We start from the raw sequence: 19,979 nt of genomic DNA, 5'->3' as shown, positions 1-19,979 counted from the left end.
AGAGAGGGTACAGCCATGAGTGCACTTGCCCAATGTGCTGTTGGTTTGCTATAGAAGAAAACAGCTTTCTATCCCATTGCTCCTTTATCTCCCTCTTCACCCCACTTTTCTCAGCCATGAATTCTACTCACTGCTCTGTTGGGTGGCATCAGGACACTGCCTTAACGCTGGACTGGCTCTTTGTTCTAGCCGTAGCCCTCTCTCCCCCTCCATGTCAGCCAGCTCTGAAACTCCAGTAGAAAGACAGCTGAGTGATACGAGAACCTGCCAGCCCTGCTGGAGTCAGCCCGTGTGAATAGCAGAGCTGGGCCCCCAGGTTCTCTGCTCTTCAGGAGTAAAAGCCTGTCAGGATTGGAGCTCCCAGAGTGTGTTTGTTTGTTCTGGGGTTTTTGTTGTTGTTTGTTTGTTTGTTTGTTTGTTTAGCAATTCCCAACATGCTATTAAGTCAGCCCATCAGTGGTCCCAGCTCTACCCCAAGTGCCGCAGGCACCAGCCAGGAGCCCAGCTCGCTGTTGGAGGGAGCTGCACTTCAGGGTAATAGGTCTTCTGGAGGGCCAAGCACAGGCATCCTCTTGGAGCGGGCTTTTCTCACTGTCTCTACAATTTTCTGTCCCTAGATACTACTTTAAGAAAGTGAGTGACGAGTTTGACTGTGGTGTGGTATTTGAGGAAGTACGGGAGGATGAGGCAGTCTTGCCCGTCTTTGAAGAGAAGATCATCGGCAAGGTGGAAAAGGTGGACTGAGGACTGGGCAACGCAGCCAGAGCACACCATACTAAGGTGCACTGTCATCAGCCAGCTGGGCAGCCTCATTCTCAGGAGCCCGGTGTGGGGAGCAGCACAGGACTGTGTCACAAGCTCTTCTGGGGTTGGGGGTGGGGGCCTCAGCTGTCTGCCATACCTCTGTCCCTCTGGGTCTGGGAAAGTGGGTGGGGTAGTCCTCCTGAGCGGTTCCATGGGTTTCTCTGTTTTGCTTTTCAAAAGGAAAGCTCCACCTACCCCCACGCCACCCCTGAAGCAATACCAGGAGCCATCTCATGCCCTCAGCAGCTCTTGCTTCTGAATGCAGACTGACCCAGGGATACCTCTCCCTGGGCTTGTATCCCAGTGTCCTCTTCTCCCTCTGGAACCTGTCCACTGCATCTGGTTGGGCTCAGGCCCAGAAGCAGGGGATCCTGTGGGGGCCTCTGTATATTGTACATGTCACTGAGTGCCTTCAACATAGCTGTCTCTTGCCTGCCACTGTGTGAATCTGGCGGCTGAGTACCTCGGGCCCCTTTGCCTGCCTCCAGCCATCAGCTTGGTTCAGCAGAGGGGTGGGGGTCTGGTCCCTTCTAAGTGTCTATGTAAATATGTACATTTCTCAGGCCAGGGCCAGCAGGGGGTACCCTGAGCCCATTTTTCATGCGATGACTTGTACAATTATCTTTTCAAAGGTACTTGGATAATAATGAAATAAAACCATTTTTGAACCTCCCTTTGGTGTGTGATACACTATCTGCTGCCAATGACTATGCAGCCCTTAAACCAAATGGTGAAGGAGGCAAGATGGCCTCTGAATGTGTTAACCTATTCTTGCCTAGGCAAGCCCCAAAGGCCAGGAGCATACCAGAAGGGTCAGGCTCCATGAGACACTAAGCTAGAGACAGAACCATGGGCCAAGCTCGCAGACTAGCAGCCAGCCCTGTTCATGAACCACACAAAGTCTGGGACAATGTCTTTATTCATAGTGCACAGTTCCCGCCAGCACTGAGGACACCACTCCCTGGAATGCATGGTCCAGAAGGCTACAGCTCTTCCTTGGGCCCCAAGGTAGAATTGGCTTGTGCTTCCTAGAAAGAATCACAAAAGCCAGCTCAGACCTGCCTTTGCTCGCTCTGCTAGGAGAGAACCTGTTGAGTAGCTGGTATCCTGAATGGAGTACCCACTGGGACAGAGACTTCAGGCTTCTTGGGCTCCTCCTCGGGCAGGTCACCTCCGCTGTCCAGGAACTTGGAGAATGTCTCTACATCCCTGGTGCTTTTGTAGTCTATAACCTGAGGAGAAAAAAGATGACCTGTAGACATGCTCCCCAGCCTCAGCCTGACTAGCACAGGCCAGCCATGGAGTAGTAGCCCATTCCCCACGCACATCCATCCCTTCACCTTCCGGTCAGGTCCTGCAGGGAAGAACTTGAGAGTGGGATAGCCGTGCACAGAGAAGGCCTCCAGCTCATTAGCCGTAGCATCAAACTCAGCAATGACAATGTCCTCACGATCCCTGTACTTCTCTGCCAGTGCCTCCCACGCCGGAGCCATCTCCTTGCAGTGGGTGCACCATGGGGCATCTGGAAGAGGCATCAGCTTGGCTAGCCTCACACCCCCATCCCCGCCAGCCTGCTGCTACCTTCCCCCTCTTCAGCACTCACAGAACTTGACAAACACATTCTTGGTCTCATCAAAGGCCACCTGCTCAAAATTCTTGCCCACAAGAGTCTTGACTGGCCGCTGGTCCCAGTCAGGTGGTATCTCCTGGCTCAGGAGATAGGGCTGGGGAAGCAAGCATGGAGTCATGTGCAGGGACCCAGGGGCCTAGGACTGCTGTTCCTCCCTCCCTGTAAGTTACAGACCTTGATTTCCCCACGGAAGACTGCCTGGCAGAAGGCAGCCACAGAAGCTGCAGTGATGGGTACCACCCCTGAAGGTGCATACTTCTTGGTGGTCTCAACATTGATGAGGCGCAAGGTGGGGGCTTCCTCAGCCTTGAGACCAAAATAATTCAGCACGTGGCCGTTGTCAGCAGCCACATCCACCATCACAAACAACACCTGCCGAAAGCCATACCAACTTGGGGTCTCCCTCAGTCCTTCCACCCTACCATTCGTCCCCCCAGAGCCTCCAGTACCTGTCCCCGGAATGGGGGAGCTGCCTCCCTGAAGGCCGTCAGCAATTCCCTGTGCTGAGCTAGTGTCTGGTTCACAAACAGCAGCAGGTGGTTGAGGATCCTTGCGGCAAAGATCTTAGGTGATGTCTAGAGGGGTAGGAAACTTAGGACTTCCATGGGCCTCTCTGTCCAAGGGCCTCCAGCCCAAGTTCCCTCCACCCCAACCAAGCCTCCCACCTCCTAAGCATCCCTTTACCCTACCTCGCTGTGACCCACAGCTTTACTTGCCTCGCTGTTGAATTCTGTGACCAGGTGCATGCTATGTGTGATGAGGAAGCGGGACAAGTCCCCCATGTCCAGGCCAGTCTCCTCATCTACCGGGAAGTCGGCTCGACCCTCATCAAACTAGACACCAGCAAGGTTAGTAGGAGCAGAGTATGACCCTGACCCCAACCCTCTTCTTAGCCCCAACTCACCTTCTTGAAAAGAACCACAGTATTCTTGGTGAGACCAAACTTCTGAAAAAGCTGTGGCTCATCAGTTAAGCCAAAGGTCATGTCTAGGGCATCCTTGGCCAAGTCCAGGAAGGTTGTCACATCCTCTTCCTGTAGATCCTACAGGCCCAGCCCCATGAGAATGCTGGGTGCCACCAGCACTGTTCCCACAGCCTGTCTACCCCTCCCATTATACCTGAAAAAAGCCAATGACCACCACATCCCATTGGGCTATCAATGCCTGGACACCTTCCTCATCCTCCAGACGTATGGCACTGGGCCCCACTCGCCGCCTCAGCCACTCAACAATGCTCTCAGCCTTCTTGGGCCCTGTAGAGAGGTCCCTATTTCAGACTGGACATCTGCCCCATCCCTAGGCCACACCCACTCCACACCCGTGTGCTTGCCCACCCCAGGCCATACCCACCTCATACCTGTATATTCTTCCGGGTTCGTGCGGTTCCCGTTTTGGAAGAACTTGATCGTAGGGTACCCTACCACGCCAAACTCCTTGGTCAGCTCTGGTTCTGCAGGCCCATCCACCTTGGCCAAGGTGACGGCGGCTGATTCAGCTGCCAGCAGGGCAGCCGCCTTGCTGTACTCAGGAGCTAGGGCCTTGCAGTGACCACACCATGGGGCATCTGGGGGATGAGGCTGTGAGTACACCAGACCTCAACAAACCCAGCTGCAGCCCAGGCTCAATGGGGAACATGCTCTGCTCACACCCTCCCTCAGGCTCACACTAGACGTCCATCACGACCACACCTGGGTGCCAGATACCCTCAAGTCCCAGGCACAGGGAGGTTTGGGAGAGTTTGAAGAGAATTCTGCTTCCTCTCTCCAGGATCCCATGTAGCTGTTTCCTGAAGCCTACCAGCTAAGAATGCTTTGACTTTTGTAGAGGATTTTAAGAAACCAGAGACCCATATGCCACAGGACCCTGCATGGGCCACAGAAGGAAGGACAGTGATCAGCCATTTGGAATAGAAGCCCCAAAGGCAGTAACATGAGTATGTGGCCTTGGCTGACAGAGCAGGGGGTTATGGATGTCTACATATCCTCAGTGTGCCCACTGCATCTGCCACCGTTTCTTCCCACTCAGTCTGGACCACCACCAAGCCCAGCTCAACATCAGGGCTTCCTGTCCAGGCACCCTCTCAGGGATACTGGGATTCTGGGGCCAGGGTGCCCACAAGGAAGGCCAAGTCTAGGAAGTAGAGGCCCCGAGCCCCTCTACCACCATGGTTCCCAGCCCGCTGGCCCAAGCACTCACAAAACTCCACCATCAGGGCTGAATGCTCCTGTAATGCCAGGCTCAGGGTGCGGTTGCTCAAGACCAAGATCCCATCCTCCTTGGGGACTTCTTCCCTAACGGACTCCTCGGGGAGCGCCTCTGAGGGACCCTCAGGCTCCTGTCCCTGTCCCCATGGGCCTGAGACCCCCAGCAGGAGCAGCAACACTGGCAGGAGCCGATCATCCATGGTGTGCTGGGCCTTGAAGGCTGGAGCAGATAAAGAGAGCGGGGACCAAGCAGGTACAGCCACGTGGCACCTGGCTGGGTCTCGGGTTAGATAAAGCCTGAAAGGCCCCTCAGGGGCGGAGATAGGCAGAAAGAGGCAACACAAGGGCAGCGAGACGGGGTTACATTTAATAGGCACCAGGCAAGGGGTCAGGACACAGCAGAGGGTGGGGGACATCTGGTCACCAACTGGGAGGTCTAGGGAATGCTTGCAGGTCTCTGCAACCGACAGAGATTGGGAATACAGCCCCCCCTCCCCAAGTGGGGTTCAGTCCTTCCAGTCCTGGCAGACGTGAAGGCACCACTCCCAAGACAGGTGGTTCAGCCTATCGTCATCAGTGAAGAGAGACCTGACCACGTAGAGGCCACGTGCCAATGCGCCCCTCGGTGCTTCCTCCACTGTAGTCACAAATTCATACTCCTGGGCCCTGGGGCCATAGCTGCCCACCATGAAGATGGCCTTGTCCACTGTGAGAAGGAAAAGTCATCAGGAGCCACCCTCTGTCCACCTCCCCCAGCCTCAGGCTGCCCTCCACACTGCCTCACCACGCAGTCCCCGACGATAGGTGTGATGCAGACATTTGAGGCCACTGACGATCTCCTTGTTGACCTGGGGGGAAGGAGGACATTAAGGGCCTTCTCCGGTAGGCTGGGACATGGCTGCCCCTGACTGCATGCAGCTACCCTCACCTTGAAGGTGATCTTCACCTTGTATTCAATGCCTTCCTTCAGGACAAACACCTGGTTTTTCAGTGCAGCTAGGTCTCCTGTTTAGAGAAAATGACAGGTACGCCCTGATTTTCTAGGATGTAGAAGATCCTGCCCCAGCAACATCTACGTAGGGACTGGTGGTGCCCATGAGGTCTGTGGCAATGCACCCGACACGAACTAGGATTCGGCAAAGGGTTCCTAGGATTGTCTTCAACCAAAGATGGGTTGTAGTCTGCAGAGGGCGTTGGTTACCTGTAAGGTCCATGATGACAGGCCCCGGAGCCTGCTCCGTCAGCAGTGTCAGCCTAGTCACCTGCACGTTGGGCAGGCTGGGGTCTGAGGAGAAACAGCATCCAAAGGGTGCCCTGCTGACCCCACCTCCTCCCCCCCCTTCCCCCCCCCCCCCCCCCCCCCCGCTCGCAGCCCTCCACATCCAGGCCCCAGGCCATACCCATAATGGGTGGCAGAGGCCCCAGCAGCGCCTGCTTGTACTTGACCAAGCTCACGTCCTCAGGGTCCAGTTGCCAGATTGCCAGCATGCTCTTCTTCCCGGGGGCCTGGTACTCTGGCACAGTTTCATCCAGCACCTCGTCTGATGGGGTTGGCTCCCCATCCTTGTCAGCTAAGAGGACTGGGTGTAGGGGAAAGTCTGTAAACACCTGCTACCTGCTCACCCCAACATTCAAGTGCTGAGCTGGGACCCACAGGCTCACCAGTTGTTCCTCCCACTGCCCACTGGAGCTAAAGAAGCTGGAGGAGCGATCATGGACACACAGTGCTCCCCACCCGACCCCAGATCCTAGAAGTCCCTATACTTGGTCTCTTCAGGAGGGGCTCTTGTGACTGGAAGAGGTTCCTAAGAGACCCTGGATAGACCAGTTTGTTTCTGGTCAGCTTACAGGCCACTGCTGAAGAGTTTCGGCCCTGGGGTACTCTAGGAGCACCCTAGCTCTGCTGCTCTTCCCATAATGTCCTAGATACCTCCAAGGGTGCCCCAAACTAGGGGGTCTCCATACCCCCTTTGGATGTCCTGAGACGGGGGTCTCACTGAGATGCTGCCCACTGCCCTCCAACCTTAGGATTGCCTCTCACCGGAAGGAGCCCCAGCCCCACCTACGGGAGAGGCCGCAGCCTCCCGGCTGGACACACTCCCTTCCTCCTGGCTCATTTCCCCAGAAGGGTCTGCCTGGACTGAAGTCTCACGCCTGGCCAGAATACAAGCCACGAGGTCCCCCACGCGCCCCAAAGTTGCCGCGGGGACTGACCCCCAACCGCGCCGCTCCCTTGCTGCCCCCGGCGCACGTGGCCGCCGCCCGGCCCGGCCGCTCACCTCGGGCGCACAGCGCCAGCCGGAGCAGCTCCAGCAGCTGCGCCCCCAGCTCGCACGCGTCCAGGCCCAGCATGGTAGCCGCGGCCCGCCGCGGAGCCGCCGCCCGCTCGGCTCAGCCCCGGCGCGACTGCGGTGAGCTCATCCCGGCCGGGAGCGCCCCCCGCGCCCAGCGCCGCGCCCGCGCCGCGCGCCCCCAGCCGCTCCGCGGACCCCGCGCAGCCCGCAGAGACGCGCGTGTCGTCCGCACCGCGCCGGAACCCGGTCGTCCCTGCCGCGCCCGGCGCCGGGACGCGTCGCCAGGGACCCAGGGCCGCCCCACCCCCCAACTGGGAATCGGGTCCCCCGGGATCCCCTGGGCGAGGCGTGCTGGCCAGAGACGCCAAGTGGAACAGGTGCGACGCCCCCACGTCCCTGGACTCCTATTATCAGCAGGCGGCGCAGGGCACACCTGGAGTCCCGCAGCCCTCCACCTGCTCCCTCCCTCGGGTCTGGGCAAAGGGGACTCCTGGGGCCTATCTGCCTCCAGCTGGGCCACACCCTGTTGGCTTTGGGTACCCACATACTGAAGTGCAGTCTGGGCCACACAGATTCAAGGATCCCTTAAAGCTTATTGGTGCCGACTGTAAATGTGGGGTGGGGGGGATATGTTTGTGGGGACCTGGGACTCAGACAATTCTGCAGGTTCCTACTATGGGGAAAGGAAGGGGATAATGAAGAAACAAAGTGGGTGCTGAAGGATTTCTTAATCTTGATATCCAGGGGAGACCTTAAGGCATGCGAGGTGGCTGCTGTGCTGGGCCTTTCAGCTGAGAATGACAGCACCAAAGGCCTGGATCTGACTGAGTAAGGAAGTTGTGCAGAGCAGCGTGGTGCATTTCTCGGTGTACGCAGGGAACAGACCCTCTTTGGTCTGTGTGTAGCAGGCCAATCATCAAGGCTGAGGCGTTGGGGCTAGTGGCCACACTCCCCACTGTCTTTCCAAAGCAAGATCCTGCAAGGAGGACCAGGATGCCAGGGAGACCAGCCCTGCCCTTCAGGGAATGTGTAATGTTACTTGTCCTTAGCTGGGGCTGCCAGCAGTCTGCAACCTCCATAGATGCCTACTCACCCCGGGGAAGACAGCTGTCCTATAGCCAGCCCGACCTTGTGCTTAGGTGAAGTGGGGGTGGGGGAGGGGTGGGAGGGGTGGGAGAAGGCTGGGATCTACCTATAATATACTGTCTCTGGGCAGGACGCCCTTCCAGCTCCTCTGATCCAGTGGAATAAACTCGAGTGCCATGTTGAAGGTTCCTGGTCTCAGTAAGGCTAATTGCCTCTCCTTTGGCCCCTGGCATTCCTTGGGTAAGGGAGAGAAGGAGAGCACACTATCTCCAGGAAAGAACAAACAGCCCATGTGACCCTTTAATAAATGGATCCGTGACCCTGCCAGGTGAGGCCTACATGTTACAAACCCTATGTCTTCACACAAGCCATTCATAGTGTCACATATGTGAAAGGATACTCTTCGGCCAGTCAAACTACAGCCCTGACCCCACATCCTTGACTCTGCTGGTCCCTGCACTCCCTTACAGGCTCACCAATAGAAGAGTAGCTACCAACATCCTAAACCACGGCTCCCAACAGGAGCCACCTGGCCGCTGGCTCCTCTGCTGGAGTCTTTCATCCCTTCTAGGCTTTATCCTTTTATACTGTCTCCACTCTGATGGAGACCTGTCCTATTCCAGAGCTTCCGTGACAGATCCATCCCATCCCTAAGACCAAGCCCTGCAGCAATAAGTAAATCATCAGACTCAGGCAGGCTCCTCTGCCTAGCAGGCATCTGAGGTTTCAGGCTGTCCCCACTGCAGGCTCTCCCAAGTCACACCTTCGATGGCTCAGGTGGTTCAGGTAGTGTGAGAACCTGGACCCCGAGGCTCACATGGTTAACCTTGGCGGGCGGGGCCTGCGTGGGGCGGGGCGTCTCCTCTCGGACATCCGCCATGGCCACCGTTACGGGCTGCACACCCCACCGCGGGTACTCCCGCCAGCAGAGGCCACATCTCACCAAGGTGGGCCCTCCGCCTGTGGGCATAGGGTTTGGGCAGGAGAGGGGGCGTAAAACGTGGTAGGTGAAGCGGGTGAACAGCACTGGGGACACCCAGGAAAGCACTGGAGTTCATAATGACCGCACTGGGTGGCCCGGGTCCCGGCCTTTACTGCCCTAGTCTGTTATCCCCGCGAAGTGACCTGGGGAGCCTGGGGGCAAGTGCGCGCGATCTGAGTTGTTCCCCCACCCTCCCCCGCGCGCGCTCGCTTCAGATGGAGCGGGTGATCGTGAGTATGCAGGACCCGGACCAGGGCGTGAAGATGCGAAGCCAGCGCCTTCTGATCACCGTCATTCCCCACGCTGTAGCGGGTGAGGCTCGTGGACACCCTGGGGGAGCAGGGCGCCGCGGTCTCCGCCCACTTCGCTTCTCCCGTGCAGGCAGAGACATCGTGGAATGGCTGGTCCAGAAGTTCTGCATCTCCGAGGAGGGTGAGAGTCGGCGCACCACGGTTTGGGGCGGGGGCTGGCAGAGCGCTCACTTTCGTTCTCCTCAGAAGCCCTGCACCTGGGCACGCTCCTGGCGCAGCACGGCTACATCTACCCCCTGCGTGAGTCGGGAGGCCTGATGCTCCGGCAGGATGAGACGCCCTACAGGTTTCAGGTCAGGCCAAGGGTTGTAGAGTGCATCCCCCCCCCCCACACACACACTTAGGGGAGGGCGGAGCTCACTGGGGTTGGAGCGGGACGTTGTGACGTCACTGGACCGCCCCCCCCCCACTCCCAAAAGACTGGACTGAGACCAGTCAAGGGAGCTTCTTCAACTCCCTGGTGCTGCAGCAGCCATGGAAAAGGCAGTGTCTGGGCTCCCAGCAGGTCCCAGTCCTGAAAGATTATCTGCTGCGTGTGGTGACAGGACCCCTGCACCTTAGTGTGTGAGACCAGCCACCCCAAATTCAGACTGTGATCACACCCGTGGATTATCAGGCTCCCCTGGCATTCAGAGCCAGAGAGGTTGTCCCTTTACAGAACCCCACGTTCCAGGAGGGAAGAATGGGCTGGTGGCACAAACCTTTAATCCCTGTACTCAGGAGGCAGTGACAGGCAGATCTCTGTAAATTCGAGGCCGGCCTGTCTACAGTGTTACAAAGTGAATTCCAGAAGAGCCAGGGCCACACAGAGAAACCCTGTCTCACTCACCGTTCCGCACCCCCCCCCAAAAAAAGAGAGTGGGCAGTGGTCAGCTGGAGCGAGAGAGATAAGGATGCCCCTCTGACCAGCCGTAGCCGGGAGCTAATGAGATAGTGGTGGGTAACCGGGAGAGAAATGAGGCAGCCTTGGACACCATTTTCTCTGCACGACACAAGACACCCTACTTCTGGACAAGCACCCTGTGGCCAGCTGCTGAGCTGGACTATGGTGAGTGGAGTGGATGTTAGGCCAGGCTGGGACCTGGTGGTCCCAGAGTGATGCCACGGGGTTTGGACAGCGACGGCCCCTCTGTTCTATCCTTCCAGCCATCTACCTGGCTAAGAAGAACATCCAGAAACAAGGGGCCCTGGCGGACTATGAGAAGGTGGGGCTCAGCCCTTAAGCCCAGAGCACACAGCCCAGGCCTCTGTCTCTATAACACTCACATACCTGTTCACCCCCTGCAGTCTCCCTGAGAGGACCACCCCACCATACCTACAGGGGAGGCTTAGGGTCCTCAGAAGGGGAGGCAGCCCCGTTTAAGACCCCCCCCTCCCCCATGGCAGAGCTGGAGAGATCACTCAGAGGTTAAGACTGCTCTTCCAAAGGTCCTGAGTTCAATTTCCAACAACCATATGGTGGCTCGCAACCATCTATACTGGAATCTGGTGCCCTCCTCTGGTGTGTAGGCAGAAGAATACTGTATACATAATAAATAAATAAACAACATGGGCTGGGCAGATGGCTCAGAGGTTAAGAGCACTGACTGCTCTTCCAGAGGTCCAGAGTTCAATTCCCAGCAACCACATGGTGGCTCACAACCATCTATAATATAATCTGATGCCCTCTTCTGGCCTGCAGGTGTACATGCAGGCAGAATACTGTATAAATTTAAAAAACAGACCCCATGGGATGAGCTGGTTTCTGTACCAGGTACACACACACACACACACACACACACTCCCTGCAGTGTCCATGGGAACTTGGGCCCATATTTCCAGGGGTAGGCCTGTGTGGGGATTGCCCACTTTACCCACTGGATACCCTGCTGCCCTCCAGGAACACTATGCCCAGCTGAACAAGAAGATCAACCATGCGTGGGATCTAGTAGTGATGCAGGCTCGAGAGCAGCTACGGTGAGACACCACGCCACAGCTCAGGATGCTCAGGATGGCGGGCTGGACGCTGGCAGCCCTGGGGCCAAGAACATCACGCCACAAGCTCCACAGCCCATGGCCGAGTGTGGGGTGTGCTGTGTGTGGGAGGATTAGCTTCCTCTCATCTCTGCCTGCCTCTCACAGGGCAGCAAAACAGCGCCGCAAGGGAGACAGGCTGGTCATTTCGTGTCAGGAGCAGACATACTGGCTGGTGAACAAGTCCCCTGTGAGTCCTTGTGTGGTGAGGGCGGAGGATTTTCCCTGGCTGTCACAACAAGGGGTCTGTGCGCTTTGCTGAAAGGTTTTCTCAAAACTGCTTTCTTGGCGGGCGTGGTGGCGCACGCCTGTAATCCCAGCACTGGGGAGGCAGAGGCAGGTGGATCGCTGTGAGTTGGAGGCCAGCCTGGTCTACAAAGCACCAGGACAGCCAAGGCTAACACAGAGAGACCCTATCTCAAAAAACCAAAAAGAAAGGGAAATGTGAGAGAGAGAGAGAGACAGACAGACAGACAGACAGACAGACAGACAGAGACAGAGAGACAGAGAGAGAGAGCTGCTTTCTTAAGCTCCAGGAAGTTCGTTTCAGGATCTCTCGGTGAGTGACAGGAAGTTTGTTTTTGTTTTTGATAATGTAGAGGTGACATGGTCACAGAACAAGCCAGCTTCACTCTAAAATATACCAGAGCCTATGCGCAAGACTGAGGTTTCCAGGAGGCAAGGTGTCGGGGGGGGGTGGGGGGGGAGAGCTCAGCTGCAGCAGAGGGACTGGCTTTAGCGGGGCTGGTGCCTGAAAACTGAGGTCCTAGCACATGGCTTGAGGTCTGCTTACTATCTGAGGGACTCACCCTGAGTCATAGTGGGCAGAGAGATGGGGTTCAAGGGCAGGTCAAGGCTCAGTTCCTGACTTCCTCGCAATGTCAGTCCCCACACCAGAGAGTAGAGGGTATTGAAGTCTGTTGGCTAGTGGGCTCAGCACCTCCATCTCATCATCCGTCTGCAGCCTGGGGCACCTAACGTCTTGGAGCAGGGTCCTGAGAGAGGCTCTTACAAGTCCAGCCGCACGCAGGTGGTAAGCACCTCACGGTCAGGCCCAGCACCCTCACTGCCGTTGCGCTAACCTGAACTCTATCACATGCCCTTGCACTCAGGCCACTTCCGGCTTCTTTGGACTGCTCACCCATTCGTTTATCCTTTGAGCCACCTAAACGTACCTGATGCACCCACTCCAAGGTCCCTATTTGGTGCTGTGCCTGGTCTCGGCTCCTACACCCCAATCTCAGGCTCCCTTTGTAACTCGTGTCCTCTTTTCTCCCACCTGCTGCCTTGGGTGTGAGTAAGTAGTGGTCCTGGAGGAGGGTGAGGGGCTCTTCCCCCAGGATAAAACACGGGCAGCCTTCCCGGGGTGGTGGGCGTGATGGCAAGCAAGGCTTTGGCCTGGGGGACCTGGTAACCTCCAAACTAGAGAAGGCGGAGCCCAGTACACACAGGCCCTCCCTAACCAACGCAGCAGCAGACGACAGTGCCCCTTCACTCACATCAGTCACCCCCACCTGAACCCAAATTCTAGAACAGATCCTGTTGTCACGCAGCATCTTGCTAACTTCAGCCCCTAACTTTTTTGTATATAAAAGCAGAGAGAGCTAAGATGACCAATGGAAGTCAGAGGCCTCAGCCCCATGCCCAGTGTGGCCAGTCTCCTGGGTACTCCAGCCATGCAGAGATGCCTAGAGGGGTTGTGACTCAGTAAAACCAGACCCCGCCCGCCCCAGAAGCATTTCTCAGTATACATTTAAAAAAGAAAAAAAGATTTATTTATTATTATGTATACGGTGCTCTGCCGGCATATACACCCACAGGCCAGAAGAGGGCACCAGGTCTCATTATAGATGGTTGTGAGCCACCATGTGGGTGCTGGGAATTGAACTGGAAGAGCAGGCAGTGCTCTTAACCGCTGAGCCATCTCTCTAGACCCCTGGTATACATGTTTAAAAAAAGACACCATGCCAGGCATGATGGCATGATGGCACATGCTGTTAATTCCAGCACTTGAGAAGCAGGGGCAGGTGGATGTCTGAGTTTGAGGTCTACAGAGCACGTTCCAGGACAGCCAGGGCTACATAAAGAAATCCTGTCTCAAAACAAACAGTCAGGCTTGGTGGTCCCAGCACTAGGGAGGCAGAGGCAAGGGGATCTCTGTGAGTTCAAGAACAGGACAGCCACGCTACACAAAGAAACTATGAATTGTAAAACAAAACCAAACGACAAAAACCACTAGCACCACCAAGCTGGGCGTGGTAGCCTACACCTTTAATCCCAGCCAGCACTTGGGAGACAAAGGCAGGTGGATCTCTTGAGTTCCAGGCCTGTATGCTCAATTTTTTTTTAACCAATATATTTTATTAACAACTTAGTGACCGAGCATATGTCACTTATAACCCAACTACCCAAACAGTAGGAAATGAGGATTAATGAACACAATAACAAAACCGTAAGGATATTAGTTCCGAGGAGCGATTCTCTTGGCACAATCATCAGGATTTCTTCCGATGGAACCTAGAGTAACCAGAACCCAGAACCTCAGCAGGACCCAGAGCCCGGAAGCTTTCCCTTGAGCAGTTCTTCTAGGAGCATCTCGAAGTGGAGCAATGAACAGCCAAAACTATCCCAAGTCTCCAAAAAGCCCTGCCTCCAGTTCTGGGCTCATTTGTATATCTCCTCCCAGAGTCTGTTCACGGGATCTTTTCAGCTGGCAACAATCAAGCTCCCGCACGAGGTGGTCGGTCTTCTAGTGGATTAACCTCACCTGTTCTCTCATAAATCCGTTCCAATCCCGCACTTGGGATCCTAAAAACAGGTTTATCTCTCCTTCACAGGCCAGCCTGGTCTATAAAGCAAGTCCAGGACAGCTAAGGCTACACAGAGAAACCCTGTCTTGAAAAGCCAAAAAACAAAAACAACCCCCCCCCAAAAAAACCCTCAACTTTCCCCCCTCAAGAAAAACAAAACCAACCAACCAAAAACGCTTTAGTTCCAAGTATGGTAGCAGGCACCTCTAATCATAGCGCTTGGGAGGCAAAGGCAGAAGAATCATTAATACACAGGTGTCCTCAGCTACATAGTGAGTTCAAGGCCACCACAAACCGGAGAATCTGAAAGTATGACAGGCTAATAATAATTTCTAGAAGCCTGGAGAACCATAGGGTTTTGTAGGACATCTTCAAAGTCTCCATTTAAAGGTTGTCAGAGGCCTCAGCTAGGGCTAGGAGGACGGGGCTCTTTGCTGCATCCCAGTGGGGCAAGGTCTCAACCCTGGGTGGTAGCATAGGTTTTCTGAACCCCGAAGGCTGCTTTGTAACTCAAGTTTCCGCTGTCTTCCAGACCTAGAGCTCGGATTTCTATAAGTGTGAGGTAGGTCCAAGGGACATGGGGTGTGGGGATGCCCACCCTCCAGCCCAGGTCGTGACTCAAGCCTTGGTGTTCTAGATTGAGTGCTTCAGGAAGGCGCTGGGCCGGAACCGGGTGAAGTCCTCTGCCTGCCTTGAGGCGTGAGTGAGGGGCAAGAGACCCTCCCCAACCTAGACCCTTTATAGAGCCCCTTGTCCCTGAGGCCACCCTGCATTGGCCCCTGGAACCCCCAGGTACCTGAAGTTCAGCAGTCAGCACGGCCCGCACGATCCCATTATGTCGGGGTGCCTGCCCAGCAACCCCTGGATCACAGATGATGTCACCTACTGGGCCATGAATGCGCCCAAGTAAGCCCTGGGTGTTCGGGTGGGCGGCATTGCTAAAAGCTCCCGGACTGGTAGCAGCAGGGTCAGCAGCCCACTCTCTCTTGTTTCCACCTCCCCTTGCCCAGCGCGGCTGCTCCCACAAAGCTCCGTGTTGAGCGATGGAGCTTCAGCTTCCGGGAGCTCCTGGATGACCCTGTGGGGCGTGCCCACTTCATGGACTTCCTCCAGAAGGAGTTCAGTGGTGAGAAGCCTACCTTCCTGCTGTAGACACCCCGAGGAGAGGGAGGCTACCGCCTGGGACCCCGCCCCAGATAATCTCTGTCTAGCCTGCTCAGCGCACCCCTTTAACCCTGGCTGCTGCCCTGTCCTGTCCTCAGCGGAAAACCTCAGCTTCTGGGAGGCCTGTGAGGAGCTGCGCTTTGGCGGACAGGCCCAGGTCCCTGCCTTGGTGGATGCTGTGTATCAGTAAGTGTGTGGAAGTGGAAAGCCAGTTGGCCCTCACTCGGGCCCAGCATGGCCCAACGCTGCACCATCGGTATCGCAGGCAGTTTCTGGCCCCTGGAGCTGCCCGCTGGATCAACATTGACAGCCGGACGATGGAGTGGACCCTGGAGGGGCTGCGCCAGCCACACCGCTATGTGCTGGATGCGGCGCAGCTGCACATCTACATGCTCATGAAGAAGGTGGGTACATCCTGGTGTCCCCCACCATCCTAGCCTTTCCCGCTCCGCTTTCAGTTCTGTTGTTTTTGGCCTGTTCAGCTTCGAGAGGAGAGAGCACAGCTTCTGCCACTGGCTGCCGTGCGGTGGTGTTCAGACCTCACCGGTCATCTGGTGATAGGTATATGGATGGGGTCAAAGTTCCACTCTTGACACTACTATTGTTTAAGATAATTCGCTAAGTCTTTAGTATTTGTTTTTAGTGCATAGTGGGGGGTCTTAGCTTGTCTGAATCAGGGTCTCACTCTGTATAAATGTCCAGACTGGCCTTTGACCTGTAGGTGATGCTCCTGCTTCAGCCAATTGGTGGTGTTTAATACCATAATAAATTCATATATTTCTTAAGGCATGATGACGAAAACCTTTAGCCCTGTCTTTAGGGAGGCAGAGGCATATGGATCTCTGTGAGTTCAAGGTTAGCCAATGGTACACAGTGAGATCCTCTCTCTCTCTCTCTCTCTCTCTCTCTCTCTCTCTCTCTCTCTCTCTCACACACACACACACACACACACACACACAATCATAGATTTCAACACATTTAATAAGCTCCAATCCGCAACAACTAATCACTATTAGTGTCACCATTAGAGACAGTCTGTTATTCAGACTAGCTTTGTATTTTCTTTTTCTTTTTTTCTTTGAGACAAGGTTTCTCTGTGTAGCCCTGGCTATCCTGGAACTCTCTTTGTAATCCAGGCTGGCTTCGGACTCACAGCAATCCACCTACCTCTGCCTCTGAATTCCCTAGGAATGACTTTAAATTTTTTTTTTTAGATTTATTTATTATGTGTACAGTGCTCTGCCTATATGTACACTTACACACCAGAAGAGGGCATCATATCACATTATAGATGGTTGTGAGCAACCAAATAGTTGCTGGGAACTGAACCCATGACCTCTGGAAGAGCTGTCAATGCTCCTAACCTCTGAGCCATCTCTCCAGCCTGACTTTGAACTCTTTATCCTTCTGTTCCCAAGCCCATTGTGCTAGGAACTCAAACATGCATCATCACACTATTTTCTAAAAACAAACAAACAAACATTGTTTTCTCAAAACAAAAACAAAAACTAAACTAAAAACCAACCAAACAACAAGGAAAGCCAGGCATGGCGGCACACACCTTTAATCCCAGCACTTTGGGAGGCAGAGCAAGTTGATCTTTGAGTTCAAGGCCAGCCTGGTCTACTATAGCGTAAACACCAGGACGGCTAGGGTTACACAGAGAACTCTTGTCTGGAAAACAGAAGAAAACAAAAACTTGGGTTCTCTCTTTGTTCTTTAAGCTTGACTGTGAGTTCACCGGCTTGGGCTCAAGCTGGCAGGCCTGGCTTGGTTATTTATTTATTTATTTATTTATTTATTTATTTATAGACAGGGTCTCTCTGTGTAATAGCTCTGGATGTCCTAGATTCACTCTGTAGACCAGGCTGGCCTCGAACTCACAGTGATCCACCCTCCTCTGCCTCCTAAGGGATGGGATTAAAGGCGTGCACTACCACACCTGGCTCTTGGCAAGGTTATCTTAGTGGCCACATTCCCTGTCTTTCCTGTAGAGGCGGAAGCACTCTGCTCCTCATCCCTGGCTGGAGGTGCTTGGCCCTTCGCTCTATGTGTGAAGCTGGTGTGTTTTGCCTATGTTTTGCCATCTAGTGGCCCTATCAGATGCTGTCAGGTCTCTGTAGGTCTTGCTTTGGGCTAGTGTGGGACAGTTGCCCCCAGCACCCTGTCCTGCAGGGCCTGTGAACAGGAGGTGGCCCCGGCAATGTTTGGCTAGGAGGCCAAGAGTCAGAGACTGGACACTGTCTCTTGCAGGACTCCTATCCAAGGTTCCTCAAGTCTGACTTGTACAAAGGCCTGCTGGAGGAAGCTGTGATCCCACTGGAGACCAAGCGCTGGTGAGCCAAGCCAGTGGCCTATGTCCACTGAGCTGGGAGGCCCCTACAGGGGGAGACTGGTGCGGCCTCCTAAGCACTTTCTTGTCCCCAGGGCATTTCCGTTCTTGAGGAAGCCTCTGCACTCAAGCCCTAGCCCTGCCCTCCAATCTACCCCTGGGGAGCCTGCGACAGCCAGCATCCCCACAGGTGGCAATGGGCAGTAGATGGGTACTGGGCCCCAGCACTGGGACCTCCCTGTGCAGAGAGGCCCTTTAGCCTCCACTAAGTCATTCCCTGCCTAGTCTGGCCCAGCCACTGATTCCTAGGGAAAGATTTCATTGGCTGACCCTTGCCAGGACAACTTGGTCTAGAAGAAGGGTAAAATCAGGGTCCTCAGGGTTTCTGGTGTTCTGGAGGGTACAGCTCAGGACAGGTAGCTATTTCAACTCTAGAATGTTAAGTGAGTGACACAGGAGGAGTTGTCTCTGGCCACACTATCCTATTCAGAGGAGTCCCCCACTGTGTGAGTCTCCAGTCCTGCTGAGGCTAAACCCAGCGGATTCTCAGTGGACTGTGTCTGCAGGCGTCGTTTGCACTGTCTTCTGATCAGATCTGTAGAAAAGCAAGTGCATGTTGTTGTCCGGACTGTAGGGCTCTCAGATCCCTTAGGGCAAGTCTTCGCCGAGCCCTGGCATCCAGTCTTCCTGTCCAGGCTGCCCTGTGCTGCTGGCATTGCCACCCCCACCCAGAGGTAGAAGTAAAGATGCCACCTCCTTCTGCCATGAAGCCCCCAACAGGGCCATTCTCTAGTCTCCCCTCACAACTCACCTCTACAGAAATAAAAGATGGAGACCCTTGCTCAGTCTGTTCTTCTGTGGGTCCGGCTTGGCCTAGGCCCGTGGCTTGAGTGTCTGTGGCGAAATGCACGGTGGGCGATCTGTAGTGTGAGTGGCCTATGTGTGAATGATGCGTGTGTGTGTGTGTGTGTGTGTGTGTGTGTGTGTGTGTGCGCGCAGCTGTGGTGTAACTATGTAGCATGTTAGTGTGTGTGTGTGTGTGTGTGTGTGTGTGCAGCTGTGGTGTAACTATGTAGCATATTAGTGTGTGTGTGTGTGTGTGTGTGTGTGTGTGTGTGTGCAGCTGTGGTGTAACTATGTAGCATATTAGTGTGTGTGTGTGTGTGTGCAGCTGTGGTGTAACTATGTAGCATATTAGTGTGTGTGTGTGCAGCTGTGGTGTAACTATGTAGCATATTAAGTGTGTGTGTGTGTGTGCAGCTGTGGTGTAACTATGTAGCATATTAGTGTGTGTGTGTCTGTGTGTGTGCAGCTGGTGTGTAACTATGTAGCATATTAGTGTGTGTGTGTGTGTGCAGCTGTGGTGTAACTATGTAGCATATTAGTGTGTGTGTGTGTGTGTGTGTGTGTGCAGCTGGTGTGTAACTATGTAGCATATTAGTGTGTGTGTGTGTGTGTGCAGCTGTGGTGTAACTATGTAGCATATTAGTGTGTATGTGTGTGCACGCAGCTGTGGTGTAACTATGTAGCATATTAGTGTGTGTGTGTGTGTGTGTGTATGTGCAGCTGTGGTGTAACTATGTAGCATTTGTGTGTGTGTGTGTGTGTGTGTGTGTGAGCAGCTGTGGTATAACTATGTAGCATATTAGTGTGTGTGTGTGTGTGTGTGCAGCTGTGGTGTAACTATGTAGCATATTAGTGTGTGTGTGTGTGTGCAGCTGTGGTGTAACTATGTAGCATATTAGTGTGTGTGTGTATGTGCAGCTGTGGTGTAACTATGTAGCATATATGTGTGTGTGTGTGTGTGTGCAGCTGTGGTGTAACTATGTAGCATATTAGTGTGTGTGTGTGTGTGTGCAGCTGTGGTGTAGCTATGTAGCATATTAGTGTGTGTGCGCGCAGTTGTGGTGTAACTATGTAGCATATTAGTGTGTGTGTGTGTCTGTGTGTGTGCAGCTGTGGTGTAACTATGTAGCATATTAGTGTGTGTGTGTGTGCAGCTGTGGTGTAACTATGTAGCATATTAGTGTGTGTGTGCAGCTGTGGTGTAACTATGTAGCATATTAGTGTGTGTGTGCGCAGTTGTGGTGTAACTATGTAGCATATTAGTGTGTGTGTGTGTGTCTGTGTGTGTGCAGCTGTGGTGTAACTATGTAGCATATTAGTGTGTTTGTGTGTGTGTGTATGTGCAGCTGTGGTGTAACTATGTAGCATATTTGTGTGTGTGCAGCTGTGGTGTAACTATGTAGCATATTAGTGTGTTTGTGTGTGTGTGCAGCTGTGGTATAACTATGTAGCATATTAGTGTGTGTGTGTGTGCACACACACTCGAGTGCATGTGTGTGAAAAG

The 19,979-nt window shown here is 54.4% G+C and overlaps 4 protein-coding genes across 8 annotated transcripts in view; 2 read left to right on the top strand and 2 right to left on the bottom strand.

The window, feature by feature from the left end:
• The window catches only part of AXIN1 (axin 1), a 56,425-nt gene extending 54,948 nt beyond the window's left edge, over positions 1–1,477 (top strand). For all 3 annotated transcript variants that reach the window (XM_084763060.1, XM_084763058.1, XM_084763059.1), the window contains one exon: positions 618–1,477. In XM_084763060.1, coding sequence (XP_084619186.1) covers positions 618–744 — 127 coding nt within the window. In that variant the 3' untranslated portion in view covers positions 745–1,477. The remainder of the gene's footprint in view (positions 1–617) is intronic.
• Positions 1,478–1,708: 231 nt separating this feature from the next.
• On the bottom strand, positions 1,709–5,053 carry PDIA2 (protein disulfide isomerase family A member 2; the record flags this gene model as incomplete). Of its 2 annotated transcripts, XM_084761249.1 has the most annotated exons (11): positions 1,709–1,832; positions 1,929–2,036; positions 2,145–2,326; positions 2,408–2,528; positions 2,609–2,806; positions 2,884–3,009; positions 3,151–3,267; positions 3,339–3,476; positions 3,553–3,686; positions 3,791–3,997; positions 4,630–4,852. In XM_084761249.1, 11 exons carry the CDS (start codon positions 4,835–4,837, stop codon positions 1,788–1,790), a joined length of 1,584 nt encoding a protein of 527 aa, XP_084617375.1. In that variant the 3' UTR covers positions 1,709–1,787. The 2 variants fall into 2 exon arrangements, with proteins under 2 accessions (XP_084617375.1, XP_084617374.1); XM_084761248.1 differs by lacking the exon at positions 3,151–3,267 and having other exon boundaries at positions 4,630–5,053.
• ARHGDIG (Rho GDP dissociation inhibitor gamma) lies at positions 4,984–7,128 on the bottom strand. 2 transcript variants are annotated; one of them, XM_084761250.1, is made up of 6 exons: positions 6,917–7,128; positions 6,038–6,217; positions 5,839–5,922; positions 5,566–5,642; positions 5,422–5,485; positions 4,984–5,343 (listed from the first exon to the last, which is right to left on the bottom strand). In XM_084761250.1, exons 1-6 carry the CDS (start codon positions 6,987–6,989, stop codon positions 5,144–5,146), a joined length of 678 nt encoding a protein of 225 aa, XP_084617376.1. In that variant the 5' UTR covers positions 6,990–7,128; the 3' UTR covers positions 4,984–5,143. The 2 variants fall into 2 exon arrangements, with proteins under 2 accessions (XP_084617376.1, XP_084617377.1); XM_084761251.1 differs by lacking the exon at positions 6,917–7,128 and adding an exon at positions 6,679–6,769.
• A 1,754-nt stretch (positions 7,129–8,882) lies between these two features.
• On the top strand, positions 8,883–18,469 carry RGS11 (regulator of G protein signaling 11). Its single transcript, XM_084764717.1, has 16 exons — positions 8,883–8,964; positions 9,215–9,431; positions 9,497–9,603; positions 10,307–10,358; positions 10,457–10,515; positions 11,190–11,266; positions 11,432–11,513; positions 12,288–12,356; positions 14,672–14,695; positions 14,771–14,832; positions 14,926–15,039; positions 15,144–15,259; positions 15,396–15,483; positions 15,563–15,701; positions 17,551–17,633; positions 17,725–18,469. Exons 1-16 carry the CDS (start codon positions 8,896–8,898, stop codon positions 17,834–17,836), a joined length of 1,470 nt encoding a protein of 489 aa, XP_084620843.1. The 5' UTR covers positions 8,883–8,895; the 3' UTR covers positions 17,837–18,469.
• Positions 18,470–19,979: the final 1,510 nt, after the last annotated feature.

Source organism: Acomys minous (assembly GCF_964271855.1).
Source record: "Acomys minous genome assembly, chromosome: 16".
NCBI lineage: Eukaryota > Metazoa > Chordata > Mammalia > Rodentia > Muridae > Acomys > Acomys minous.
This window is presented reverse-complemented; position numbering and strand designations above follow the sequence as displayed.

Excerpts from the sequence above, each read along its gene's own strand:
- ARHGDIG (XM_084761251.1), bottom strand. The coding sequence starts at position 6,754 with ATGAGCCAGGAGGAAGGGAGTGTGTCCAGCCGGGAGGCTGCGGCCTCT. Across the intron at positions 5,923-6,037 it reads GCCTCTGCCACCCATTATGG|ACCCCAGCCTGCCCAACGTG; the intron begins GTATGGCCTGGG and ends GTTTCTCCTCAG. Across the intron at positions 5,344-5,421 it reads CTATCGTCGGGGACTGCGTG|TGGACAAGGCCATCTTCATG; the intron begins GTGAGGCAGTGT and ends TCCTTCTCACAG.
- RGS11 (XM_084764717.1), top strand. The coding sequence starts at position 8,896 with ATGGCCACCGTTACGGGCTGCACACCCCACCGCGGGTACTCCCGCCAG. Across the intron at positions 10,359-10,456 it reads AGCTGCTGAGCTGGACTATG|CCATCTACCTGGCTAAGAAG; the intron begins GTGAGTGGAGTG and ends CTATCCTTCCAG. Across the intron at positions 15,040-15,143 it reads TGGGCCATGAATGCGCCCAA|CGCGGCTGCTCCCACAAAGC; the intron begins GTAAGCCCTGGG and ends CCCCTTGCCCAG.